General features: G+C 47.5%; 2 protein-coding genes across 5 annotated transcripts in view; one reads left to right on the top strand and one right to left on the bottom strand.

Annotated features, from left to right (window-relative positions):
• Positions 1 to 282: 282 nt before the first annotated feature.
• Positions 283 to 26825, bottom strand: MFSD11 (major facilitator superfamily domain containing 11). 4 transcript variants are annotated; one of them, XM_040456516.1, is made up of 14 exons: positions 26411 to 26825; positions 25952 to 26122; positions 25341 to 25396; positions 23704 to 23811; positions 22698 to 22777; positions 22482 to 22578; positions 21197 to 21255; positions 20562 to 20706; positions 15688 to 15728; positions 7956 to 8021; positions 6427 to 6552; positions 3180 to 3354; positions 2120 to 2255; positions 283 to 1159 (listed from the first exon to the last, which is right to left on the bottom strand). In XM_040456516.1, exons 2-14 carry the CDS (start codon positions 26045 to 26047, stop codon positions 995 to 997), a joined length of 1350 nt encoding a protein of 449 aa, XP_040312450.1. In that variant the 5' UTR covers positions 26048 to 26122; positions 26411 to 26825; the 3' UTR covers positions 283 to 994. The 4 variants fall into 4 exon arrangements, with proteins under 4 accessions (XP_040312450.1, XP_040312449.1, XP_040312451.1 ...); XM_040456515.1 differs by lacking the exon at positions 26411 to 26825 and having other exon boundaries at positions 25952 to 26403; XM_040456517.1 differs by lacking the exons at positions 23704 to 23811; positions 25341 to 25396; positions 26411 to 26825 and having other exon boundaries at positions 22698 to 22752; positions 25952 to 26403.
• Positions 26826 to 27025: 200 nt separating this feature from the next.
• SRSF2 (serine and arginine rich splicing factor 2) overlaps positions 27026 to 27692 on the top strand; it is a 4195-nt gene continuing 3528 nt past the window's right edge. The window contains 1 exon segment of the mRNA XM_040456524.1: positions 27026 to 27666. Within this exon segment, the coding sequence (XP_040312458.1) occupies positions 27293 to 27666 (374 nt within the window). The 5' untranslated portion in view covers positions 27026 to 27292.

Raw genomic sequence — 27692 nt, 5'->3', positions numbered from 1 at the left:
CGTTCTAGAATTAGATCGTGGTGATAGCTGTACAAACTTTGTGAATAGACTTAAAAAAAAAAAACCCACGAAACTACACTTTCAAACGGTGAATTCCATGGTTTCTGAATCATATGTCGATTAGAAAGAAGCCGCAAGCAATCTCTCACGGAGGAAAGTTAACGTTTCCATTTAAGCGTCTCCCCAAATAGCCGTACGGCGTTAGTCGTGGTGTCTGCTCTCTGTGACGGGAGCCCTGCTACCACAGAACTGCTGTCGCTTTTTTTTTTTTTTTTTTTTGCATTGCATCTTCTAGGACGATACTAGCCAAAATCCTCCTCTGGTAAATGTGTGTGTGTGTGTGTGTGTGTGTGTGTGTGTGTGTGTGTGTTTTCAATGCATTTTTGTTCATTTACACGTTAGATTCATTTTTAAGACTTTCGACGATTCTCACCTCATTTTATAGTAACTAGCCAGTCCTTGCTATGAATGACAAGGTAGGACAACTTACCAAAACAAAACATTTAGGGAGGAAGAAAGTGCAAATCTTGTCAAAGATCCCACGCCAGCATCTCACGATTTATTTAAATGTCATTCCCAGACGCACATGTGGGGTGAGCATACGCTCCTATTATTACATAGTAGCACATACTCCATACCCAGCAAGGATCTTCATATGACATATGGCCTCGTAGCCTGAATCGGGGCAGGATCTCTCAAAGAGAACAGGAGGGAGAAGAAAACATTTACATTCTCTAACATGATTATAAGGAACTTGAGACAGATGAATGGAAAAACAACATCTTTGAACAATTATAATGAACAGAACGAGTCCCCCTCGTTCTGCTTGCTTTAAATAGCTGATCTCTGTAAACTTGAATACCAACCCTGGCAGATCGAGCAGTCTTAATTCCTTGATTTTCCGTACTGAATACCGTCCAATACTCGGCGGCGACGACGGGTGGCTACGTCAGCCGGGCCGTTGTCCGGCTGTGCCGCCCGGAGGGGCCCCGGATCAGATACTTCGGTAGTCAGAGCCCCGGGCTACAATGGCAGCGGCATCCCACTCCACGGAGAAGAACGAGATAGTTCCAAAAAACCCAAATATCACCATGACCAGGAGTTGCCAGTGAAGGAGAAGGTAGTTACTGTAGAAAAATGCCACGGCTGCGCAAATGGACTGAGACAGAACAAGACGAGTCAGAAAACGCACACAGATGGCCCCACGGTGCCACAAGGAGCCCACCACCCTCCGCCCCCTGGCTTTCTTTCTGTGACCGGCGGCGCACCTGCCCTTCCTGCATCCAGATAGGACTTCATCCGTCACTAGCTCGCAAACACACACCACATACTCCCGCTGAGAGCTGTTACCAACCAAGTAAGCTGCAACCTGTCATTTAACGTAGTGTTTTGGGAGGCGCCTGGGTGGCTCCGTCGGTTAAGTGTCTGACTCTTGATTTTGGCTCAGGTCACGACACCAGGGCCGTGAGATCAAGCCCTGGGTCAGGCTTTGCGCTGAGTGTGGAGCCTGCCTAAGAAATTCTTTCTCTCCCTCTGCCCCCCTCTCTTGCTTGTGTCCTCCCTCTCTCTCAAAAAAAAAAAAAAAAAAAAAAATAGTATCTTGTGAGAAACTGAGTAATAAAATAATGTACATATGCAGCAGAAATATGCTTGTCTATATTACAAAGGAATTTGGGTATCTAAGGCAGGAAGGCTCTCATCTGAGCGGTAAGACCAGAGCGTAAAATGGGGCACCTGGGTGGCTCAGTCAGTTAAGCGTTCGAGTTTGGCTCAGGTCATGATCTCACGGTCTGTGAGTTCGAACCCTGCGTCGGGCTCTGCAGACAGCTCAGAGCCTGGGGCCTGTTTTGGATTCTGTGTCTTCCTCCCTCTCTCTCTGCCACTCCCCCGCTCATGCTCTCTCTCTTGCTCTCAAAATCAAACAAGCAAGCAAACAAAACTTTAAAGACCAGAGTGTAAAATCTCTTAAATCACACTCCTCTCTGCCTCCTAATTCCGATCAGAAATACCTGACAGGCTGTCCCTGATTGTCATTTAAGAGCCATTAAAAAAAAACAAGGTTAAAGGCACTAAACAAAAAAGGGGAGTCCACTTAAGGCCAGTGTGAAGAAGAGATTACCTGAACAAACTTGAAGATCGCGAAGGCTGGAGCGCTGTCTTCCGAATAGAGAAACCCTAAGATGCTGAGCAGCTGGGTATTGAAGCAGCTGTCCCCAAGACCCAACAGGAAACTGCAGAAGATAGCGACCTCTTTGCTGCATGAAAGGAAAATGGATCCGGAATGAGTGTTCTGACCATACTTGCTGGAGCCATTTCAAGTGGAAAAGCCACTGCCCCACAAGAGCATCTCACTTTCAAGTTTTACGCACTATGGCACAAGAAGTAAATACCGGAGTCCCCAGAGTAAGAATTTATGCTCAGACACGCTCAATTTCAGGGTCTGGCAAACGCCGGTCGATTAACTCTTTGGGAGCAAACACTGTGTTTGGGCAGGGCCGGCCTTGGATGGTGGATCTGGACCCAAATGTCTACATCTACAACGAATCTGAGCTGATGGCAATACAGTAAGATCCTCAAAACGGACAAAACCAGCTATGCACGGACCGGACGGCCCACCCGGCTGGCCGATTACCCTTCTCCTCACCACTCTTCACCACTCGGAAAGCAGACACATGAAATCACATCAGGTACTTATAGGCTCTTTCACAGATCAAGAAAAACATTTAGGTGCGTTGAAAGGTTAAAACCGACCATTTCAAAAAGAACTTGGGATTCTTCCTATGAGCTCCTGTTTAAACTAATTCTGGTTCACCATCTGACAGGTCACCTTATAAAGATACCAGATTTTCAGATCATGATTAACTTCTCCATTTTATAAATATCTAGCCACCCGTGACCTGCCACCCTTCTTCCTTGAATTACCAGAAAAACGACAGTCATTGCGTGCCTGGGTGGCTCAGCTGGTTCAGCGGCTGACTTTGGCTCAGGTCATGATCTCGACGTTCGTGAGTTCAAGCCCCTCGACGGGCTCTGTGCTGAGGGCTCAGAGCCCGGAGCCTGCCTCGACTCCTGTGTCTCCCTCTCTCTCTGCCCCTCCCCCACTTGCCCTCTGTCTCTCTCTCTCTCTCTCTCTCTCAGAAATAAACAAACATTAAAAAATAAAATGACAGTCACCATACCTGGATCTGACGTAGGCAGTACTATCCGTTCCTTCGACAGGAGCAATAGAGGCGTCCCCAGGCATGTTGAGAAATATCAAATAAAAAGCTATAAAATGCACCAGGATGCCCAACAACACAACTGGATTTCTACCAAAGTGATTGTTCTTGCTCAGCAGGCCAAAGAGGCTTCCACCTACGGAGCCAATGACGTAGAGAACAGAAAAATTTAGTAAGTCAAAATTCTAATTCTTTGAAAAAAATAAACCGATAAACCAACAGCCCAGTTAATGAAGGGGTAAAGAAAGCACGGATACTAAAAACAAAAAATAACCGTTGAAACAGAAGAAATTTTAAACGTCAGAACCGACTTCTAGGTCAGTGAGGTAACAGGGAGTAGATTTAACACCTGCCTAAAAAAAAATCCGAAGTAATAATTTTGAAGACACAAGCTATGAGGTGACAAAGGGGCAGTGATCTCTGAGATGGGGGAGGAAGCAAAGGAGGTGAACCCGGCTACTGCCCACCGGCTGGTCGAGAGAGAGGTTTAAGCTGGGCTGCAGGGGGGGGGGGGAAGGCAGGTGGATCCCACAGCCTCCCCGAGAGGAGGAGACCAGAGCTCAGGGTCTGGGGATACATGGGTGGCTATGGAGTTCCAGAACAGGCTATCATTAGGGAAAGCTGCCCAGAGGGACGACTCCAGAGACCTACAGAGGGTCCCCCCTGAGTCTTCCCTAAGTGCCGATCAGCACATAATGTGAGTAAATTAGCAGAGGCCCGAAAGAGAACCATCCAGGAGGGTTAGATGTATTAGCGCCCCACCCTGGGCCAGGAATAGTGCCTCGTCCCCCCAGCCAGACAGGAAATCTTATGACTCACAGGCACTGGGTGTACACAGAAAGGTCTTCCCTCAGGAGCGAGGAATAATTAGCCCTCGTCTGAGCCCTGCTCTGGTCCTGTCCAACAAACCTTAAAAGCAAGCCCTGAAAAAGTCATACTGTTTCCAAGTAAACGAACTGTAGCCAAGAACAAAGCTCGAGAATATTCACGAGAATAAAAAAACAGGCAGCACCCCACAAGGTTAAGTTCACAGAGTCTGGTGTCCCCACTGTTCCCAAGCAAAGAGGCACGAAAACAGGACCCGTCATGAGGAGAAAAAGCAGTCGGACGTGGCGTTGTTACACGACCCAGCAATTCCAGTCCTAGTTACATACCCCAGAGAATTGAAAACGTTATGTTCACACAAAAAGTATACATACATGTTCACGGCGGTATTATTTAGAACGGCCAAAAATGTGGAAACCCAAATGTCCATCGAATGATGAATGGATAAGTAAAATGTGATCTATCTATGCAACGAAATATTATCTAGTGAGAAAAAAAGGATGGAATACTGATATGTGCTAGAAAGTGGAGGAACCTTGGAAATGTTCTGCGAAATGAAAGAAGCCAGACCCAAAACACCATACGTTCTATGATTCCATTTCCATGAAGCGTCCCGAATAAGCAAACGTATAGAGAAAGGTTGCCTGGAGGAGGGCAATAAGAATGTTCTAGAGTTAGAGGGTAGTGATGACTGTACACCCCTGTGAACATACTAGAAAATACTGCCCTGGACGCCTTAAGTGGGGGACATATATGGCATGTGAGTTATATCTCAAGAAAGTTGTGTAAAAAACAAAACAAAACCAAAAAAACCACCCCAGAACCGTCACAGATACTAGGATGAGCAGAAACATGAAAACAATTCATAGGACTGTATTCCCCATGTTCAAATACATCTAAATACCTGGTACTGTTCTAGGTGTGGGCAGCAAAGCAGGAAACAAAAAAACACTCAAGTCTGCTCTCTCCATAGCGTGATCCCCGTTGGCCATTCGAAGGGTCCTGTGTTTTTTTATGGTCTGTGTCTTTCCCCAAGGCCCTAAGTTTCACGTGGACAGGAAGTCTTTTATTCGTACAGTGGATGCAGTTATCTGATGAATCTGGGAAGTTCCTCGTACGTGACAACGTCTGATACACGGGTGAAGGTCTCCAACGACCTTTGCCCGATACGGAATAGCCGCACTTGTGATGGGCACCGGGGAGCTGAAGGGAAGTGTTCACCCCCTACAGTGTACTCCTGAAACGAGTATGACACTGGATGTTAACTCCCTGGAATTTGAAAATATATATAAAAAGAGGAATCCCTAGTGCGGACCAGGAAAAACACACACTGGTCTTTGCCTTGTTCCCCCTTCCTCCCCGCTTCCTGGCACAGAGCTCCTAGAACCCTGTGGCTTTCCTCGGTGTCAGGCACGTTTTCGTTTGTGCTCCCTCGTACCTCCCTTTCGACCGGACCAGAGCTTATGCGAATGAGTTGGTTCTTCAGGGGGTTTAGGGGTGGTGTAGCTAGCCGGCTTCAGGATGCCCGCTGGCTGCCGGAAGGACCAAGACTTGATCTGAGGGTTGGAATTTTCAGGGCCGGCCCCCAAGCTCAGGGCAGGTGGGGGGGGGTTGGAGATCCGCTTCGATCGCCATTGGCCAACGATATCATCAACCCTGCCTCGCTGATGAAAAGTCACAAACACCCCTCAACGACAGGTTTGGGAAAGCTAGCCTGGTTGGCTGGTGGATGCATCCACGTACTGAGAGGGTAATGTACCCTGACTCCATGGGGACCGAGGTTCCCATGCTCAGAACCCTCCTGGACTTTGCCCCATGTGCCTCCTCATCTGGCTGTTCATTTGTATCCTTTATAAAAAGCTTTAACAGTAAGTATAGCATTTTCCTGGGGGCTCATGGGAACCTCCCAACTCATAGCCAAGTCAGACAGAAGTGCAAGTAGGTAGCCTGGGGACCTGGGACTTACAAGTGGCGTCTGAAGTGAGGGTGTCTCTGTGGGACCGAGCCCTCGGACCTGGGGAGTCGGACGCAAACTCCGGTACTTAAGAGTTAGAAGTGAATGATCTTGCCGGACATCCAGCTGGTGTCAGATTCAGAAGGACAAGAAAGTCAGGGATTCCGAGACATTTTCCCAAAGTGTCTTAAGAGAAGAAGCTGGGAGAGACTGGATGTGTTTTCCTATTTACGGTTCTGTCTGTGAATCACATGGCAACTGCCTCGTTTTAGAACAATGATAATAAAAAAACAAGGACATACCGATGTGAATAGAACTAAGCAAGGAAACTAAAACACGAAGACAAGGAAGTGAATGAAATACACTTACAGTATCTCTGATGACTACAACCAACGGGTTTAATGTGAAAACCCACAGTTTTAAACCAACCTAAAATTTCTCCAATGCCAATGAAAATGCCAGAAAGTCCAATGAGGCTTTTCTCTTCTGTCCCAAATTTATTTACAGCACCAATACACGTTCCGTAGACACCAGAGAAGAAAGTCAATTCCAGACCTTTGGAGGAAAAAAATCAGATTTAGTTACACATCTACAACCTCCGTTTCCTGGTTTTCTCCCCGGCTGGTGGTATTTGAGCTGTATATATATACGATAAAGTTCCCTCGGGGGACGGGTTACTCCCCCGTAGAGCCACAGAGCTGAGGCAACGGAATTAGATGTTTAATATTTATTCTATTTCTCCGAAAAAGATGTTTATACGTACAATGCACATAAAGGCAAAACTAATCACTGGCACATTGCAGCATCTTTTTTTTTTTTTAAAAAACATGACAGCCCTTCAAAAAAAATTTTTTTAAATGTTTTATGTTTGAGAGAGCACGCGAGTGGGGGGAGGGGGAGAGAGAGAGAGGGAGACAGAAGATCCAAAGCAGGCTCTGCGCTGAGAGCGGCAAGTCTGAGGCAGAGCTTAGACCCATGAACTTCAAGACCACGACCTGAACCGAAGTCAGATGCTCAACCGACGGAGCCACCCAAGCGCCCCTGATGGCATTTTTTTTAAAAGGAAACCGATTTCCTCATTCTTAAGACCTCAGAGCGCTCCATCTACTCTCAGGGTTAAGCCACAGAGCTCCTTCCATTTCATTAGAAAGTATATGGAATCTATACAAAGTTACAAGGATTTACCCAGGGTTATTTTCCGGAGTGCTCCATTTTGCCCTAAAATCACTGGTTGGGATGAACCGGTTTTCAACCCCTGTGTAGAATTCTCCCACACTGAATTTGGGCTGACCCTGTGATATGCTTTCACCAATGAAATGCAGTGAAAGGGGCACAGGGCTCGTGCCAGGCCGAAGCATTAAGAAAAGCCTGGTCCTGGGGTGCCTGGGTGGCTCAGTCAGTTAAGCGTCCGACTTCAGCTCAGGTCACGATCTCGCGGTTCTGTTCATGAGTTCAAGCCCTGCGTTGGGCTCTGTGCTAATAGCTCAGAGCCTGGAGCCTGCTTCAGATTCTGTGTCTCCCTTTCTCTCTGCCCCTTCCTCTCTCTCTCTCTCTCTCAAAATTAAAACATTTGGGGCGCCTGGGTGGCTCAGTCGGTTAAGCGGCCGACTTCGGCTCAGGTCATGATCTCGCGGTCCGTGAGTTCGAGCCCCGCGTCGGGCTCTGTGCTGACCGCTCAGAGCCTGGAGCCTATTTCCGATTCTGTGTCTCCTTCTCTCTGACCCTCCCCTGTTCATGCTCTGTCTCTCTCTGTCTCAAAAAAATAAATAAACGTTAAAAAAATTTTTTTTAAATAAAAACATTAAAAAAAAAAAAAAAAAAAGACCATCAGTAGAACTATTCAGCTGACCCCCGTCAGTGCACAGAACTGTGAGAATGAATAATACAGTGGTTGTTTTCGGTCCTCACTGGCATTATGCAGCAACAGAAAACCCAAACCCCGTCATGAAGCCCATTACCTGTATAAGCAGTTGTAATACTAAGAAGGAGCATCTCCCTGGTGACACATAACTTAAGAGACTTTCCTGTAAGAAAGAAAACAATTTAGGAGTACTTAACTAGATTTTACTTACTCAGACAAAAATTCTAAACCATTTACTCAACCCAAACACCCCTCATCGATAATGCCAGGAGACAAAAAACAGTGGGACAGGGGCGCCCGGGTGGCTCAGTCGGTTAAGCATCCGATTTTGGCTCAGGTCTGATCTCACCATTTGTGGGTTCGAGCCCCATCTCGTGCTCTGTGCTGACAGCTCAGAGCCTGGAGCCTGCTTCAGATTCTGTGTCTCCCTCTCTCTCTGACCCTCCCCCACTCGCACTCTGTCTCTCTCTCTCTCTCAAAGATAAACAAACACTAAAAAAAAAAGCGGGACAGAGGTTAATGATTCAGATGCTTAAGGGATGAACTACATCTGCCCTCTAAATTAAATGTTTATTTCAGCTGCGTAAATACATTCTAGAGTTGTGTTTTCCCCCACACACTCTCCAGCTCGGATTTCAAAAAACAACACGAAACGGAGAAAACAAATAGAATCAAACAAAACGAGACTTATTTCAATGGACTCGACTGAAGGTTAGGCTGAGTCCACGGCTGGCAAAGCGCTAATGTACCCGAGGAATTATCGCAGAGCGGCTTGAAGACTGGACTAGATCAGGGAGGGAGCTTTCTGAGCAGACAGAGGCTGCGACACCACTTCCTGCGATTCTCAGTTCTCTAGATCTGAGGACTGAAACTTTAGTTCTTCGTGTTTGTTTACGACCGCTTGAATGTCTGTTTTTATGCTGTTCAATGCAGTTGAAATCTGCAACGGAAAACGCATGTCTACAAACTGTGTATTTTTTTAAATTTATTTATTGACAGAGAGGGAGAGAGAGAGAGAGACAGAGAGAGAAAACGACCAAGCAGGGGAGGGGCACAGAGACAGACAGAGAATCCCAAGCAGGCTCCACACTGCCAGCACGGAGCCCAACGCAGGGCTCAAACTCACGAACCGTGAGATCATGACCTGAGACGACACCAAGAGTCAGACCCTGAAGTGACTGAGCCACCCACCCCGGTGCCCCACACAAACTGTATTTTAGCCGTATTTTTGAACCTGCTCACATTTCATAATTTAAGGCCAATGACCTAGCGTCTTCAATGAACAGTCAATCCAGATTTTAGTTCTCGCTCAACAGCTGACTACAAACGTTACACAAGACACGTACGCACGGTCCCGAGTGTCACCACCTGCAGAAGAGGATACCCTGTTCTCTAATTTCACTAAAATATGGTGAGACTAATACAGGGAGACATTTCACTACTTGCATGTATTTCCAGGAAAACTACACCATCAGTATGACGTTTAAAACAATTGTTTTCCCTTTTTTTAATGTTTTTCATTTTTTGAGAGAAAGAGACAGAGAGTGAGCGGGGGAGGGGAAGAGAGAGAGGGAGACACAGAATCCGAAGCAGGCTCCAGGCTCCTGGCTGTCAGCACAGAGCCTGACGTGGGGCTCGACCCCACGAACTGTGAGATCATGACCTGAGCTGAAGTCAGACACTTAACCAACCGAGCCTCCCAGGTACCCCTAAAACAATTATTTTTTCTAAGTTTATTCATTTATTTTGAGAGAGACAGAGACAGCGTGAGCAGGGGAGGGGCAGAGAGAGGGGGAGAGAGAGAGAATCCCAAGCAGGCTCCACGCTGTCAGCACAGGACCTGACATGGGACTTGAATTCACAAACTGTGGGATCATGACCTGAGCCACAACAGAGAGCTCGACGCTTCATCGACTGAGCCACCCAGGTGCCCCAAAACAATCATTTTTGATAAAAAATAATTATATTAGCAAAGCACGTTCGTTTCTGAAAGATCGGAAGATTTAACAAAAAGAAATTTTAAAACATAATCCAGAATGATACCATAACAGCAGCTACATGTCATTACGCATTTGTCCCAACCTGTAAGAGGTACAACCTCCAAAAGCGTGCCCCCATGTGAGCTGTGGATTCAGGAGGATGACTGCATGTGATCGCAGGTTCATCAACTATGCCACTCGGGTGGGGGAGGCTGCGCACAAGAGGTGGGGGGGGGGCTATGGGAACTTTCCTCAGTTTTGCTGTGAACCTAAAACGGCTCTGAAAAATGAAGTCTACCAACAATAACAACAACAACACATCATCTATCTACAGAAATAGACACACCGATCCTAAAATTCACGTGGCAATTCAAGGGGCTCACAACAGCCAACACAATCTTGAAACGGAACAAAGTTGGAGGGCTCACGCTTCCCAACTTCAAAGCTTGACAGTAATCAGTGGATTACTGGCGTCAGGTCAGACACGTAGAAATAAACTAGAAATAAACTCTCTAGAAATAAACTCTGCCATATACAGTCAATGGGTTTTCAACAAGGGCGCCGATACGATTCAATGCGGAAGAACCGTCTTTTCAGCAGGACAACCACGTGGCCCCATGCAGAATGAAGTTGGACTCCTCCCTCACAATGCACACGACAATGAACTCAGAATGGACCCTCCACCTGAAGGGAAGAGCTACAAGTATAAAACCCTTAGAAGAAAACACAGGAGCAAATCTTGTGACCCAGGGGTCAGGCAAAACCTTCTGAGGACACCAAAGACACATGCAGAAGGTAACACAGATAAGTCAGCCTACGTCAAAAATGTAGGGCTCTTGTGGTTTAAGAGACACCATCAGAAAACGAAAAATCAATCGAAGGAATGGGAGAAAATACTTGCAAATCACATATATATGAGATTTTTTATACGGGATATATAAAGAGTTCTTACAACTCAACAATAATAAAAAGACACTCCAATTAAAAGCTGGGAAAAGGACCCGAGTAGACGGTTCTCCAGAGACGTGATGCAAATGACCCGCAAGCATGTGAAAATATGCTCCACGTCCTTAGCCACTAGGGAAATGCAAATCAAAACCACAAGATGACACTTCGCACCCACTTGGACAGCTGTCAACAGAAAGATAGTAACTCAAGGACGTGCAGAAACCGGAAGCCTCAGACACTGCCGGTGGGAACGTAAAATGGTGCAGCCGCGCGAGAAAACATCTGCTGGTTCCTCAGAAGGCTGAACCCAGCGACCACGGGAGCGAGCAACCCAACTCCTACCAAGTGCGTGCACGGAGATGTGCAGACGAACGTCCAGGCGAAAACCTGGACACGAATGTTCACAGCAGCGTGACTCATGCCACCTACGAAGTACAAACAGCCTGTTGTTTATAACGCGCTAGAACACGGGCGAGCCTCGACACCATGACGCTGAGAGCCAGGTCACGAAAGAGCGCACATAGCATGACTCTATTCGTACAACGTAATGTCCAGGAGAGGCGAAGCTCGAGATGGAAAGTGGATTAATGGATGCCTAGGGTAAGGGACGGGGGGAGTGGGGAGGAAAAGGAAGTGACTGCTAATGGGTACAGAAATTCCTTCTGGGGTGGACAGGTTCTATAACCGTCTGTGGTTAGAGGTGCACAACTCTAGAAAGATACTAAATAGGGCTGAATTGTACCCTTTAAGTGGCCGATCATACAGTGTGTGAATTATAGCTCAATAAAGCTATTCTATTAAGGAAAAAACCCCACAATCTAAATAATGGGTCTCCGTCCGGACTTAAAAGTTTTTTTAATAAAAACAAATTTTAAGGGGCGCCTGGATGGCTCAGTCGGTTGAGCGTCCGACTTCGGCTCAGGTCATGATCTCATGGTTTGTGAGTTCGAGCCCCGCATCGGGCTCTGTGCTGACAGTTCAGAGCCTGGAGCCTGCTTCGGATGCTGTGTCTCCCTCTCTCTGCTCCTCCCCCACTCATGCTGGCTCTCTCTCTCTTAAAACTAAATAAAGCTTAAAAAAATAATTAAACACAAATTTTACTGTATATGAGTATATATATATATAGTATATGCATATATTATGTAGTATATATATATATATATATACACACACGTACACTATTTCTAAGTTTGTTTTCACATAAGAGAGCAAATATTTCCTAACGTGCATCAAGATCATTTTTATGGCTAGGATAATCTGTCATATAGATGTACAAAATGACGCCTTGTAGTTGAACATTTAAATCACTTACATAAACATCTTAGTAATTAAATCTTGACAAAAATGCTTAGTTATTTCCTGAGGATAATCTTATTCGTGGAATTGCTGGGGTAAAGGTACAAATATGTCTAAGGCTTCTGACACTTGCAGACAAATTGCTCTTCAGAAAATAATACGAACGGGGGCGCCTGGGTGGCTCAGTTGGTTAGGCAACCGACTTCGGCTCAGGTCATGACTTTGAGCCCTGCGTCGGGCTCTGTGCTGTGAGCTCGGATCCTGGAGCCTGCTTCGGATTGTCTCCCCCTCTCTCTACCCTTCCCCTGCTCATGCTCTGTGTCTCTCTGTCTCTCGATAATAAATAAACGTTAAAGAAAAAAAATTTAAAGAAAATAATACGAAAGTGTATTCCCATCAGCAGCATGGTCTTATGCATGCTAAGTACTCACCATCCATAATACAGATGATTATTGTTTTTATCTTTTGAAATTTGATGGAAAACTTTCTTTTTTGATGGAACACTTTTAAATTTGCATTTCTTCTACTTAAACAAGTATTTTCCCTGCCATTTTAACTCCGTTAGGTTGTTCTGATACACTGAAGTTTTACACTTTATTTTTTATTTTTTTTTTAATTTTTTTTTTCAACGTTTATTTATTTTTGGGACAGAGAGAGACAGAGCATGAACGGGGGAGGGGCAGAGAGAGAGGGAGACACAGAATCGGAAACAGGCTCCAGGCTCTGAGACATCAGCCCAGAGCCTGACGCGGGGCTCGAACTCCCGGACCGCGAGATCGTGACCTGGCTGAAGCCGGACGCTTAACCGACTGCGCCACCCAGGCGCCCCTAAAGTTTTACACTTTAAGCAACTTTAAAAGGGCATTCTTTTCCCTTATTGTCTGAATGACCCGTTTAAAAGGCATTGCCCTACCCAATTAGTCTCTTCAATTACTTTTGTGGTTTCATTTTTACATCGAATCCACCTGGAACGTTAGGATGCATAAAGTTTGAGTCTATATTTTTCTACACTGTCTGCTCCCTAACTTCGCTTAAGAGTTTCTTTTATTGTATTTATTGTATTGCGGACATGGGCCTCATTCTAGACTTTAGTTCTACTGCTCCTTCTACTCCAAAGTCTTCAAATGAATTCACAGAATTTAACATTTATTAGGGAAAGTCCTTTTTATTTTTTTTTTTTACTTTTAGAGAGCGAGCAAGCTTGAGTGGGGAAGAGGGGAGAGGAAGGAGGGGAGAGGAAGGAGGAGGGAGAGAGAGAGACAGAGAGAGACAGAGAGAGAGAGAGAGAGAGAGAGAGAGAGAGAGAGAATCTTTAACAGGCTCCACGCTCAGCACAGAGCACAACGCGGGGCTTGATCCCACCAACCTTGGGATCATGGCCTGAGCCCAAATCAAGAGTTGGGACGCTCACCCAGGCGCCCGTTAAATCCTTTTCAAAAATTCTCTTGGCTATTCTTAGACATTTATGCTTCCAAAGGGGCTTCAGGATTGTTTCTTCAAGACCAAGAAATACATTTTCAAAAATTTCAATGATGTGTTCTAGAATCCCATTAAACATACACGTCCAGCTGAGGAATGAAGTGCTTTTTAGATGAACAGAAACCGTTTCTGCCCCCCATTCATCACAGCGTCAACTGAAGGCATCTGATGAGTAAACAACGGATGACAGATGACTTAAAGCTTGGACACTCTTCTTTCTGTGCTCTCTCTGGCTTCCGCGCCACCTCGTTGCCTCCCGCTGCTCCCCAGGAACCGGCTCCTCAAACCGCCTGCCCTGTAGCACCTTTCTGGCTGCCCCTCCTTTCTCCCCAAACTAGACGGCACAACATCCCATCAGTCCTGAACCCTGCTCAGCAACCAACTAGTTCCATGACGAAACCGTGTGGTCCTAATCGTGTTCGCGCCTCATTTTACAGACAGGCTGAGGCAAAGTCTGTACATCCGGGAGAGACATCTTGAATCTGGTGGCAACAGGCAGCCAGGGAGAGGGGGGCTGCATCGAGCCTCACCCAAGGCTGGACGGAACATCCCATAAGCCTGAAGATCACCCAGGCAAGCCCCTTTCCCTCGACTCCGTGGCTCGCCAAGTTAGCCATAGGGGGCTTTCTGGGCCCCGGATCACAAGAAGGAAGTATCTACGAAGGGGCTCGCTAAAACATATTAAATGCCATCATCAATGGTTCAGTTGTGACTTCTGTGGGTTTAGCTTGAGTCCTTTCCCCTCCGGCCCCTCTGATCAATGGTGGCGCTCGTGACACACAAGTTTCTAGGTCTGCAAAGCTGAGAGTCAGACCTCTGACTGCAGTGACCTCCCATCCTGCTGGGGGACAGGCAGGTTACATCCTTTCTTTTTTTTTTTTTTTTTCAACGTTTATTTATTTTTGGGACAGAGAGAGACAGAGCATGAACGGGGGAGGGGCAGAGAGAGAGGGAGACACAGAATCGGAAACAGGCTCCAGGCTCTGAGCCATCAGCCCAGAGCCCGATGCGGGGCTCGAACTCACGGACCGCGAGATCGTGACCTGGCTGAAGTCGGACGCTTAACCGACTGCGCCACCCAGGCCCCCCTTTATCCTTTCTAATTATAATGGGTAGCCCGAGTTGTAATTACGAACGCGTTCCCAAAATGTAAGAAATACGTACAATAAAAGCCTGATTAAACAGCCTTAACAATAATATGCTATATATTCAGAGCTCAGAATATCACACCCCATAAGCCCTTTCTAGAAAAGGAGACTACAGGAATTGCTGGCTAAAAGTTGGGTGCTTTCGGTCATCTGACTTAGGCCATGGCCGATTCGACCAAGAATTTGCACCCTGGCCCGAAGCAACCTGTCGGCTGGCCACAAGCACAGAAGAGCCTAAGGCCCAGAGTCCTAACTGAAACAACGTGGCCCCAAAAGGCTGCTCCCTTCTAGACGGCGTCAGACTCTCCTTGGGAGACAAAGAGGCTGCGAGGGCTCCAGGCAGAAGCAAAGGACTGGCCCACATCAGGCCTTATTAGAATCGGAAGCCGCGTCTGCCGCTTTCTAAAGGAGGCACAAGATGACCGTTATGGGAATCACTGGCTTTGCCGGTCACACCCTCTGGGCTCCGATCCCAGCTCGGCCGCATCCTAGCTACTTGACCTTGGGAAAATCATTTCTCTGAGCCTCGGTTTCCTCTTCCATCAAATGGAGAGAATGACAGGCATGCGCTATATGACACAGAACTGTCGTGAGGAAGGACACGGCGTGAACACGGAGGGAGGCCTGGCCGGGAAGAGCCCTCCGCGGAGGAGCACGACCGCGCCGACAGACTCGGTTGAGGGGACGGCCGGTGTGTCCTCGCCTCCTGGCGTGGAGCTCCGGCCCCCCGAGCGCTCTGGCCCTCCCCACGCCCCCACGCCACCCCTGCAGGGCCCCGTCCACCCCGCCCCCCCCCCCCCATTCCTGTTCCAGAGGCACTGGCTGAGAAGACTAGCACGCTCCGGGGCGGCATACCTGGAGACAAGGAAACACTGGGGGATCGTCAATCCAAAGTTAGCGGGGGGAGGGGGAAAGGCAAATGTCGCAGTTGTCCCCGAACAGCTCTGGCATTTCAGACCCAGTGTTTTCTAATACTTACTAAACGCGTCTACTGCCTTTGCCACGGTGTTCTGGGCAGACCTGAAAACATAAAAACAAGAGATCAAAGTGATTTCCCCTGAAAGATGTAAAGGGAACAAAACAGCGATCGCGTTTTCACCGACGTTTGTCACAACACCGTCCTCTACGAGGTCTGGCAGATATTTCCGTTGCCGCACAATATGGGACCCTGTCCTCGCTGCAGAGGACGAGGGGAGAGCGTCCAAACCCGATTCTCTCATGCTAAATCTGTGGCTCACATCCACACACGTCCTGTTCAGAAAGGATACTTCAGGCGGGCAGAAGTCTCCCCACCCTGCTATTTTCATACTGTAAAAACAACTAGTAAAAATTCAATTTCCCTCCACTCTACTTTGTTATTTTTGAGAGAGAGAGAGGGGGGGGGACAGGGAGGGAAAGAAAGAGCACAAGCAGGGGAGGAGCAGAGAGAGAGGGAGACACAGAATCCGAAGCAGGTTCCAGGCTCTGAGCTGTCAGCACAGGGCCCAACATGGGGCTTGAACCCACAAACCGTGAGACCATGACCTGAAGCGTCCGAAGTCGGAAGCTTAACCGACTGAGCCACCCGGGTGCCCCCACTCTGACTACTTTAAATTATTTTTTTTTACGTTTATTTATTTTTGATAGAGAGAGACAGAGCACAAGTGGGGGAGAGAGAGAGGGAGAGAGAGAAGGAGACAACAGAATCCGAAGCAGGCTCCAGACTCCGAGCTGTCAGCACAGAGCTCAACGTGGCGTTCCAACTCAGGAGCCATGAGATCACGACCTGAGCCGAAGTCAGCCGCTTAAATGAGTCGCCCAGGTGCCCCATACTTCTCTGGCACCTTTAAATAATAATATATTTTTAAAGTTTTTATTTATTCACTTTGAGAGAAAGTGCGAGCAGAGGAGGGGCAGAGAGAGAGGGAGAGAGCGAGAATCCCAAGCGGGCTGCTCCATGCTGTCAGTGCAGAGCCCGATGTAGGGCTCAAACCCACGAGCCGTGAGACCATGACCTGAGCCAAAGTCGGCCACTTAACCGACTGAGCCACCAGGCACCCCTTTAAATAACATTACTTACAAAAAAAAAAAAAGAAGAAACCTCATGGAGATCCAGTTGACTTATATAAATGAATTACTGACACAAAAAAGGTAGTCTGTTCTAACGGACAGGAAAACCTCTTTTTTCACCATAAAAACGCGTGCCTTGCCTGGAGGCAAACAAACACTCTTCAGATTCCAAATAACTGATAGGACGCTTGTAGACGGATAGGCTCGGATGTAGGATTTTAGTATTTTACATTTCAGTACCCAAATAAGTAGGAACTGATTTATATACTCTCTAGCCTGTTACAATACAAGCGAGCCAGCCAGCACTCGGGTGCAAATCAATGACCTATTAAAGGAAGCCATTTCTAGTAGAATTCTGAAATAAGACGAACCCCAGGTCCTGCAAGGAACGGAGCGGGCAGAGTTCGATCACTGCTAACCCCTCTCAAACCCTTCAACGCCTTCCCATCTCATGCCCAGCCTACATCTTTAAGGTCCTGACTTTGAAGAGTAGCAGAACGGGTCACCCCAAAACGTGCCGCTTTGGTACACTGATTATGTCGAGCGGTAGGCACGAGAAAAACAACAGGCTTTCTCGGAACTTTCCTCATCTGCCTAAAGACAGATCCTCTAGAAGGAACCCAAATGTTATAAATCACCTCCGGAAGTTTCATCACATAGGGAAGATGGACTCTTGTCACCAGAGGGGAGACCAGACATGGACAGCTTGTCACAAACTATGTCTCCCATCTATTCTTGCAAGGGTCCGCTCATCCTTCCGAGAAGTCATTTACTCTCCCCTAAGACGCCTCTATCCTCCTCCCCTTTCCCGATTTAGACGGGTATTTAATGCCTAAATTCTGAGCCATCCTGGGAAATCACTCATTTCCCCCTGGGGTTTCTTCACGTATACACGAGCCATACGTGTTAATAAGTTTCTGATCGCTTTTTTCCCCTCGTTCATCTTTTATTACAGGGGTCTCAGCTAAGAACACGAAAGAGCGGAGGGAAAATGGTTTTCCGTCCCTACGTCTTAAATGTTACCTTCTCAGCCTTCCCTGGCAACTCCATCTACAATTTTACGTGTATGTCGTATCAATTACACACACGTAACTACTACATCCTAGAATTGCGAGGCATCCCCGCCCCCCCACCTCAAGCCCATGCTTCTGCAGCCTGCTCTGTTTTAGATTTCTATTTTCTCATCCTGGATTGCTAAGAGGTACAGGATTCTCTGGGAGGAGGGTGATAAAAACGTTCTAACGTTGGTTGTGAACTTCGAGATCATGACCTGAGCCGAAGTCAGACACTTAACCGATGGAGCCCCCCCCCCCAGGCGCCCCTCCTTCAGTGGCTTCCAATCACACCCAGAAAAGAACCCGCACTCCTGTCGCAGCTTCCCAGAACGGAATCCCTGCCTGCTGCAGACACTCCTACCTCTATTCCCTCCCCGGGCTGACTCCCACGGGCCTCCCTGCAGCCCTCGCACCCACCACACCCTTGTCTACCACCTGGTCTTGGCAATCAGTGGCCATCAGCTGATCGTCCCTCCTCCCCAGTCAGGCCGCAGGGAGCCACCCAGCTCCCCACCCCCAATCCCCTTTCACTGCCTTCTTAGCATTTCCTTTGCGGTTTTACACTCCTGGAGTCTACACCCCCTCTAAAATGAAGTCCCTCCAGACCAGGGACTTCTTGGTCTTGTTCGCTGAGGTATCCCTCAGGTTGAGAGGGGGGCTGGCAGAGAGTCGGTGCTGTTTACAGACTAGAGACAAGGAAGCTTCAAGTTGGGGAGACGCTTCAGGAAGAGAAAATGCTAAAAAGGCTGATCGGCACTCCTCAGTACTGTGCCTTATCAGTTACACTATCCTCCATCGGGGAAGTTCCCTAGAAAAAGGGAGGGGATTCTTTTTGTCTGCACAGCACACACAGCTGACATTTGCTAAAAGAACAGGTGTTCAATTTTCGCTGAATCTGTGGCGTTCACGTTCATAGAATCTCCAACATCTATCAGTTTATGCTTGGTATATACATATACAGTTTACGTTATACGTACACGTTATATATATATACGTACATACGTACGCATACACACGCATAAATACACGTGTTCAAACCAAGGTCACGCCTCTCTTTTGCTTTAAACAGTGAAATTTTGAGTGCTTAATGAACCGATGACTGGAGAGGTTTAGGCCTTTTGGGAATTAACAAGGCAGCACAGAACGCCCCGTGCAAACGTTCTAACAATACAGGAAGAGCGATAAGGCAATCTTCACAATTTACTGACTCACACACAAAGCAAAACGAGCCTGGCAAAGATTTCTCATTTCCTTCTCCTCCAACCTGGATGGTACCTGCAGAGAAATTGTCTGTGATGTTTTAGTTTTACTTATAACTGAAATATGCTCAAGTTAATTTACAGTTTGTAGAAAAACACAAGGCCATTTACTTGTTTCCCCACTGGGACCACCCTGGGGAAGACCACCTACCTGTATAAGTTAGCACAAAACCAGGTACCTCACGTAAGAGACTGGGTGTGACCAACTGTTGATGGCCCTGCCACTCACATGTGCCACAGGAATGGGGGAATTTTAGAGGTTGGACCACGCAAACCGTAACTGAGGGCAAAAACTGTCTCCAATGTAACTTGATAAGGCTGTTATCTTTGCACATTAAAACACGCGGGACACAGGCTGAACTGAAGGAGGAAACTGAGACCCAGAGGAACTAAGGGGATTATTGCTACCGTCCAGGGTCATATAACTTGTCAGCCGCAACCTGGGATTGGGCTCAAATCCCCTGTAGGCTCTCCCCCTCCCTCTTCTGCCTCTCCCTTCCTTCTCCTCTTCCCTTCCTCCTCCCCCCAGCTACCCTTTATCTTCATTCTCTTGGCTTTAAAACTCTTTCCTCAGGGCACCTGGCTGGCTCAGTCAGTACAGCCTGCAACTCTTGATCTCAGGATCTCAGGGTCATGAGTTTGAGCCCCACATTGGGCATGGAGCCTACTTAAGAAAATAAATAAATACAAATAAAACTTTTTCCTCATGTCTGCCCAATGTTGGATTATCAGTTAGGACTATGAAAAGGTTACTAATCCCAAAACTAGCTCTACTCAAAATATAGTTTTGGGGCACCTGGGTGGCTCAGTCAGTTAAGTACCTGACTTTGGCTCAGGTCACAATCTCACGGTTTGTGAGTTCGAGCCCCATGTAGGGCTCTGTGCTGACAGCTTGGAGCCTGGAGCCTGCTTCAGATTCTGTGTCTCCCTCTCACTCTGCTGCTCCCCTGCTCACGCTCTGTCTCTCTGTCTCTCTCAAAAATAAATAAATATTGGGACTCCTGGGTGGCTCAGTTGGTTAAGTGTCCGACTTCGGCCCAGGTCATGATCTCACGGTTTGTGAGTCTGAACCCCACGTTGGGCTCTGTGCTGACAGCTTGGAGCCAGGGGCCTGCTTTGGATTCTGTGTCTCCTTCTCTCTCTGCCCCTTCCCTGCTTGCGCTCTGTCTCTCTCTCTTAAAAATAAACATTAATAGGGGTGCCTGGGTGGCTCAGTCGGTTAAGCGTCCGACTTCGGCTCAGGTCTTGATCTCGCGGTTTGTGAGTTTGAGCCCCATGTCGGGCTCTGTGCTGACAGCTCGGAGCCTGGAGCCTGCTTCGGATTCTGTGTCTCCCTCTCTGTCTCTGCCCCTCCCCCGCTTGTGCTCTGTCTCTCAAAAATGAATAAATGTTAAGAAAAAAAATTAAAAAAATAAACATTTATATATACACGTATACGTATACATGTTTTTGTTTTTTTCTAGATAGAAAGGAACATGCCAACTTCTTACTCGTTGACTTCCAGGTCCTGGTCATCAGAAGACTCATCTTCTCCCAGGACATTTTCAGACTCTGGTTGCCGAATGAGAAAGAAAAGAACTGTCCCCACCAGGCTAATCACTGTCAGGGCAATAAACACTGTCCTTCGGTCACTCTCTGGAGAAAAAAAAAGAAGAAAGCAGATAACACCGACCGCGCACAATTTCAGAGTCCGTATTGTGTTCAGAAGCTGTTTATGACCATCCAAACATTTCCTCGTTAAATGTTTACTTTACCGCGTTAGTGAAAATTTCAAATAAAGAACTAAATAGAATACCTCCACCTTTGTCTTTCAGTTAAAGGAATACCAGTAAGCCAAAAGAAAACCAGCACAAGAATTTTAATCGTACTCTGGAGCCAAAGAAGCGTACAAAAGTCTAACATTATGGTCATACACAGCATAACCTTCTGTACCTCGAGATGCTGCTTGAGGCACAGGCCACGCACTAAAGTCCGGGCTTAATACAAGGAAAAAAAGTTACTAACAGGTAAAATCTGAGAGGACTTCAGGCAGCACGGTTCACTGCCACGGTATGAACAAAGCAATAATGGATACTTTGTGGATGTATTCGAACATGTCTGAAGACAGCAAAGCGAATAAACAAACCTGATATTTGAGTTTTCCCTTGCCAAGCAAAATATATGTAGAGATTTCCAAAGAACAAGCTGGGGGAAGAAAAGGGAGAAGAGGATGTTGAGGACTTACTTCCACATTTACAGTTTTTAAAGTAATGTTTCCATTATTTGTTAAAAAGCGGGGGGGGGGGGGCATATATAATTTTAAAAGTAGCTACCTGCCTGGATCATTATCGACGCCACCTTGACCCTTTTCTGAAAACTGTCAGTGACCCAGATGGAATTCAGTCTCCTCCCACGTGATAGTAACCTGATTCAGAACCACCCTACAAAGACTTGACTCGCTCTGAAACATGTGATTTATTGGCACTCTGGAAATGACTACGTGGAAGCAGGCTTATGCTACTTCTCAAATCCTGTATTTTAAAGAATCTCCAAAAAAAACCAAAAAATCCATGATTTAGTCACCTGCGTCTAATCAGATGCTTTACTTAACATACTTTCCTGGAGAAAGAACCTTTCGCTTACACTCCGGTTTCTTAACATACACCCCCCCCCCCTTATACTAAACATCTGCATTTGTGAAACCTTACCAACACCCCAATTTTGGGTGATACCCATGACGGTAAATCCTCAGGACAGATTCCATGATAAAATGACTGGTTTTGCTTTCTACTTAGGAAATATATAACATGCTGTATGTTGCTCAGTGTTGATATAATTGGACTCACTTTTGAAGTTTTTTAAATAGAACGTATTTATTTTTCAGTAACTCTACACCCAACGTGGGACTTGAACTCACAACCCTGAGATCAAGAGTTGCATGCTCTACTGACTGAGCCAGCCAGGCGCCCCTCACTTTTGAATTTCAACATACTTGTTAATAGCTATCAGGTGTAGCTCAGTGGGAAGGCCATGGTCTTTGGAATCCACATAAGGATGGCTTAAATCAGGTCAGTTACTGCACTTTTAAGCCTCTGTTTTCTCATCTGTAGAACAGAGATAATACTTTCTGGTGTCATGAGGTGGTGAAGATTACTGAAATTTAGTCACGAAGCCAACAGTCCCTGCCTGAAATATAGCAGGCGCTAAATACGTTATGGTTAGTATTATTTTCTATTTACTCATCATGAATTACAATGAGGTAGGTCCATGCGTTTTATGTGATTCCGTAAAATTTTAAATTTGAATCATATGCAGCTACAAACTCAAGCCATGTTAACACGGACGATCTGAATTTTCAATACCACAAAGATCTAAAAAAATGGTGTGGCAAAATAATTAAAGGAAAGATTAAGCTCCAGAAGGACTATTACCTAGATTGTAAGAGTGCCCAGAAAATTCCACTGTTTCTCCCAATAGTGTGCTCATCTGAATTTATTGTCAGGCAGTTTCCTTGTGCCGTCCAAAGCACTGAAATTCAAACCGAAAGGTTATCAAGAGCATGTCATCACTTAGCTTTTACATACTAAACACATGACACTCTTAGATAAATCCCAGAAGACAGAGAAAATAAGCACCAAGATGCTTACCAGCAGCTGCAATCCCAATGAAGACAGAGGCTGTGTAGAAGGACCATGGGAAAGGCTGGATAAAAACGGCAATGTACATGCTAAAATATAACAGGTCAACGTATTACAGTCAAACAACACCTTAAACAGAATGCCAAGTATGCCTTCTAGGGATCAATTTTGAGGATTCTCTCTCTCTCTCTTTTAATTCAACCTGTAAAGGACTTCTCCAGCGTGGGGAGAAAAGGGACAAACGTGACCTACTCATTTTTTTTTTTTTTTTTTGTCTTTTAATTTTTGAGAGAGAAAGAGACAGAACGTGAGCAGGGCAAGGGCAGAGAGAGAGAGAGAGGGAGACACGGACTCTGAAGCAGGCTCCAGGCTCCGAGCGATCAGCACAGAGCCCGATGTGGGGCTAGAACCCACGGACCGTGAGATCGTGACCCAAGCCGAAGTCAGACACAACCAACTGAGCCACCCAGGCGCCCCGTGACCTACTCATTCTTAATTTACGGTTTCAAGTTTGTAAGATCAGACACTTGAACGAAGGTTTGCAATCGGCCTCTGCCAATTGCTTAGCGCATGCTGGGACTGTAGTTCTGCAACCCAGAAAAAAAGCTTAGTTCTTTCATTTGAACGAGATCTCTTTCACAGAAAGAGAGTTTTGGATACTATTTTGATTAATAGTAAAACAAAAGGAAATGCGCACATGTCCCAGGACATTTAAACAACATGGTATCCCAGGGCATCAAGGAGAGAACCAAATCCCTAAAATACTGCCTGTATTCTATGTAATCCAAGTGGGCAGATTCTTTTTTTTTTTTTTTTAAGATCTTTTTTTTAAATTTAAGTAATCTCTACACCCAGAGCGGGGCCTGAACTCACAACCCCGAGATCAAGAGTCGCACATCCACCGACTGAGCCAGTCAGGCGCCCCCAATTTGGCACATTCTTGTCAAATATTTCCTACGTGTTTGAAAGGTGCCGAAGGTGTTTGGGTGATATGAAAGAAAATCATACTACTCACCTGTAAAATAAACCACTTGCAAACATAGAGAGCTGAGGTCCTACAATGGCAACCACTGATGGTGTAATCAAATTTGAAGCTGAGAACACTCCATAAATAATTGCCATGCTGTGCACATAACACATAAAAGGAAAAAACAAAACCCTTGAATCGCTGTCTCAAAAGTGCACTTTTCCAAATCTACTTAAAGTGTATGGTTTTTTTTTTTTTTTGACATAAGCATTCATTTCTTTAGTTAGAGTTAATAATAATTCTCTCATTAAGCTGCATCTCATAATACAGTTTTCACTTATGCAAAATCTTGGGCGTCTCATCAAATTTCTCTTGGAATCAGCTTGCCCTGGACAGTAGTTTTTAATGCCCTGGTAAATTGTAATAAAAGCTAGCAGCGTGCCAAGTGTTTTCCATGTTTTCTTTACTAAACCTGACAGCTCTGTGAAGACAGTATTATTATTACCCTCATTTTACAGAAAAGAAGACCAGAACACAAGGGGGTTAAGTTACTTGCCAAAAGTCCAGCTGGATAGCTGGTGAATGGTTGGAGCCAAGACGCCATCCCTGGTAAGCTCATTCCAGAAGCCCTAGTCAACAGCCTGCTCTACACACTTAGCTTACAACTCCTGGCAACAGCGTAAAATTTCGCTGTTATATAAATAACAAGCACCGAGTTATCACTTGCTTAAACTGGAACTTATTTAACTCAATCTAATGACCTCACTTGAACATCATTCAGCTACCGGAGACCCGGCCCTAGTACGTGTGTCTTGCAGCAAAGTACGACTGAAACCATTTTGAGGGTCCTCAACTCATTTACTAGCCTCTATTCATAAACCCAAAGTAAATTACTCTTTGGCTTCCATGAACCTCAAACAGCAAGCGTTCTTTGGAATGTACACGAAGACAGAGCGCTACAAAAAAAACTAGGGTATTATTAACCACTGAGAAAAATGGACATTAACATTGCTTTAGTCTCAAATATCATACAGAAGATCCGTTTAGGATAGATAATAAAGAACCAAATAATAAGAGTCATGGGGGAAGGGGGTGTTGGTCATCACCTTAGAGTTAATTACAGAGAAATTAAGAAACCCGTATGCGTTTATGTCCACATATGCGTTACATTCCCCGCTTGGATCACAATGAAGGTCTTTTCATTTTTTTGTAAAATCGGGACTAAACACCTTAACAGAAATTTAAAAGCTCCTGATGGCAGCAGGTTAATCATTATGAAATTACAAAAACAGGAGGACCAAATGTTTCAAGAGTCGTATAAAACATCCTCCGTTTAGGATTGAGAAGACATAATTAATGACAATACTTGAGTGTTTATTAAGTGCCAGGCACTGTGCCAAGAGCTTTACACGCGTCATCTGAGCAAGGAGATTGGGCTCACAGACAGAAGTAACTTGCCTAACATAAGGCAGTGATTAAGTCATGAAACCAGGATCTGAGACCTAGTACGAAATTCTACGTGAAACCGAGACTCATCACCTTTATCCTATTATGTTCTCCCAAACAGCCCAGGGGCAGAGAAAAAGCAATCACTACCAGTTCAATCACAACGTTACTGCCGGAGATTCTAAGATTCAGGTAACTGCCGTAGTATATGAAATATAGCCGATCGCACGGTACAGTACCTGGTGTATCCACTGCCGTGAAAATCTGTGCTATTTAAGCTCCTGATGACAGTTTGCTGTGTGGAAGATAAAGCTAATCAATGAAAACACTTTGCAGTCTCCCTCCCCATCCCCACCAAAGTCTGTGTCCAAGAACTGAGAACGAAGTACTCAGTAAAATAAAATTCGGGATGCACCATGCCTGAATACTGAAAGTCAACTATGAGAGATGAAAAGGACTGCAAAACAGGAAAAGGCAAACCGATGACAGGGAAGGGGGCAAAGAACAGCTGTAACTGTGCCTTAGTACTAGTACCGGTAGTGGTACCAAGCATTCTCCCAGTACTAATGCAAACCTTAATACCGACAAGAAATAACAGGTCAACACATACAGACCCCAAGTCAGATCAGAGGAAGACCATACTGTTTAACACCCCGTCCCGATACCCTATTATTAGCAAGAAATGTCTGACACATCAAATTAAACTTAAGCATAAAAACGAGGAAGGGTAGGGCAGAAAAATAAAAGGTGTCGTTTAAGCGCGCTGTCCGACGTAATTAACGTTTATCATCATCTTTGGAACGCGTTTACGGTAGGCACTTCAAAGGAGGGAGAACAGATCCCGACTCACCGCCACGTTTCCACAAGTTTGAAAGGCGGTGAACATAAACATAAAGGCAATTCCTAAAATAATAATGTTGAAAAGCTTTTTGGATTCCGGGGACATTTTGGCTCAACTCTGCCAGAGGTCAGCAGCGGCGCAGGGCGGTCGGCTCTCCTCGGGGCGAACGCACTGACGATCCTGGGGAAGGAAATGAGGCGGTGAGAAGAGCGGACGGATCCAGGAGCAAGGCTGCCGAGCTGTCAACTTCAGTTCTCGGATCGGAATCCCCGGCCGAGGGTGAAGTTGTCCCCACGGGCAATCAGGACATTCCTAGAGTCCGATCCGAGTATGGACGAGCCCAACACTCGGAGAAGTGCCAATAACGTCGCTGCTCCAGGTTGAGGGGCCCGCGAGGGGGATTAGGGGGGCCACGGCCGAGGTGCAGCGGCCGGCGCGGCCCCGCCCGCCCGGCCGGCCCTGACTCACCTCGGGCCACGCGACCCGGTCACCTGACCGCAGCCTCGGCGCCGGCCGCTCGGCCCGCTGGGAAATGTAGTCCTGCGCGGCCCGAGACGGGTAGGGCGCGCCGAGAGGGGAGCGGGGCCGAGTCCGCGCGCCCCAGCGGAGGAGGGGCTACAAAGCGGAACCCGGCGGAGGAGTCGGGAACTGCGGGAGGGAGCCCGGAGGGCGACGGGGCCGGGTCTGAGAAGGCTGGAGACAGCGGGGCAAACGGGGGGCGGGGGGAGAGTCCCCCCTCTCCGAGAGAGGCGAGAACGTTCCGCGGGGGCCGGAGCAGAAAAGCTGCGCGGCGCTCGGATACGGGCATGAAAAGGAGGCGGAGTCTAGAAGGGGAGCGCTTCCTGCCCCAACGGCGGGCGAGCGCCCGTCCGGCCTCGCTGCCGGAAAGAGCGTTTCGCGGGCTTTCCAACCGCTCGCCAATTCCGCTCCCCCCTCCCAGCAACAGTGACTCCGCGCTTTTCGGCCCGCCCGCCGGGCTCTGCGCAGGCGCGCCGGACAGGGGCGGGGCGCGTGGCCGCGGCGCGGCGGGGCGGGGCGGGGCGAGCCAATCAGGGGATTCATTTCCGGGTGGCGCGGGCGCCATTTTGTGAGGAGGGCTATAAACGGGCGCTGGGGCCGACTGCCCGCCCAGTTGTTTCTCTGGTGGAGTCGGCTCCGTGGGTGTCTCGCTCGCGTCGCCCCGTCCGGCCTCTCCCAGCGGCCCCACGCGGGAGCCGACCGCCAGAGGCGCGGCGCGGCGTCGAGCCGGGCTAGTCCGAGGAAACCGCCGTCTCCGCCGCGCGCGCGGGCCCGCCCGGGGCGTTCGTTTGTCGGCGCGCAGTCGCGGCCCCCGGCCGACTCTCCAGGGCCATGAGTTACGGTCGCCCGCCTCCCGATGTGGAGGGCATGACCTCCCTCAAGGTGGACAACCTGACCTACCGCACGTCGCCCGACACCCTGAGGCGCGTGTTCGAGAAGTACGGGCGCGTGGGCGACGTGTACATCCCGCGGGACCGCTACACCAAGGAGTCCCGCGGCTTCGCCTTCGTCCGCTTCCACGACAAGCGCGACGCCGAGGACGCCATGGACGCCATGGACGGGGCCGTGCTGGACGGCCGCGAGCTGCGGGTGCAGATGGCGCGCTACGGCCGCCCCCCGGACTCGCACCACAGCCGCCGGGGCCCGCCGCCCCGCCGGTACGGGGGCGGCGGCTACGGGCGCCGGAGCCGCAGGTGAGCGGGCCGGGGGAGGGCGGCGGGCGGGGTCACAA

Source organism: Herpailurus yagouaroundi, unplaced genomic scaffold (genome assembly GCF_014898765.1).
Source record: "Herpailurus yagouaroundi ecotype Mexico unplaced genomic scaffold, PumYag 217, whole genome shotgun sequence".
Classification (NCBI taxonomy): domain Eukaryota; kingdom Metazoa; phylum Chordata; class Mammalia; order Carnivora; family Felidae; genus Herpailurus; species Herpailurus yagouaroundi.
The sequence above is the reverse complement of the archived record's forward strand: the minus strand, read 5'-3'. Positions and strand labels throughout refer to the sequence as shown.

Bases quoted from the DNA above. Each gene is read 5' to 3' on its own strand.
- MFSD11 (XM_040456516.1), bottom strand. From the start codon at position 26,047: ATGTCCCCGGAATCCAAAAAGCTTTTCAACATTATTATTTTAGGAATT. The intron at 22,579-22,697 runs GTAAGCATCTTG...TTTGAATTTCAG, and splicing joins CATTGGGATTGCAGCTGCTG to TGCTTTGGACGGCACAAGGA. The intron at 3,355-6,426 runs GTTGGTTTAAAA...TTGGCTCCGTAG, and splicing joins TGGCATTGGAGAAATTTTAG to GTGGAAGCCTCTTTGGCCTG.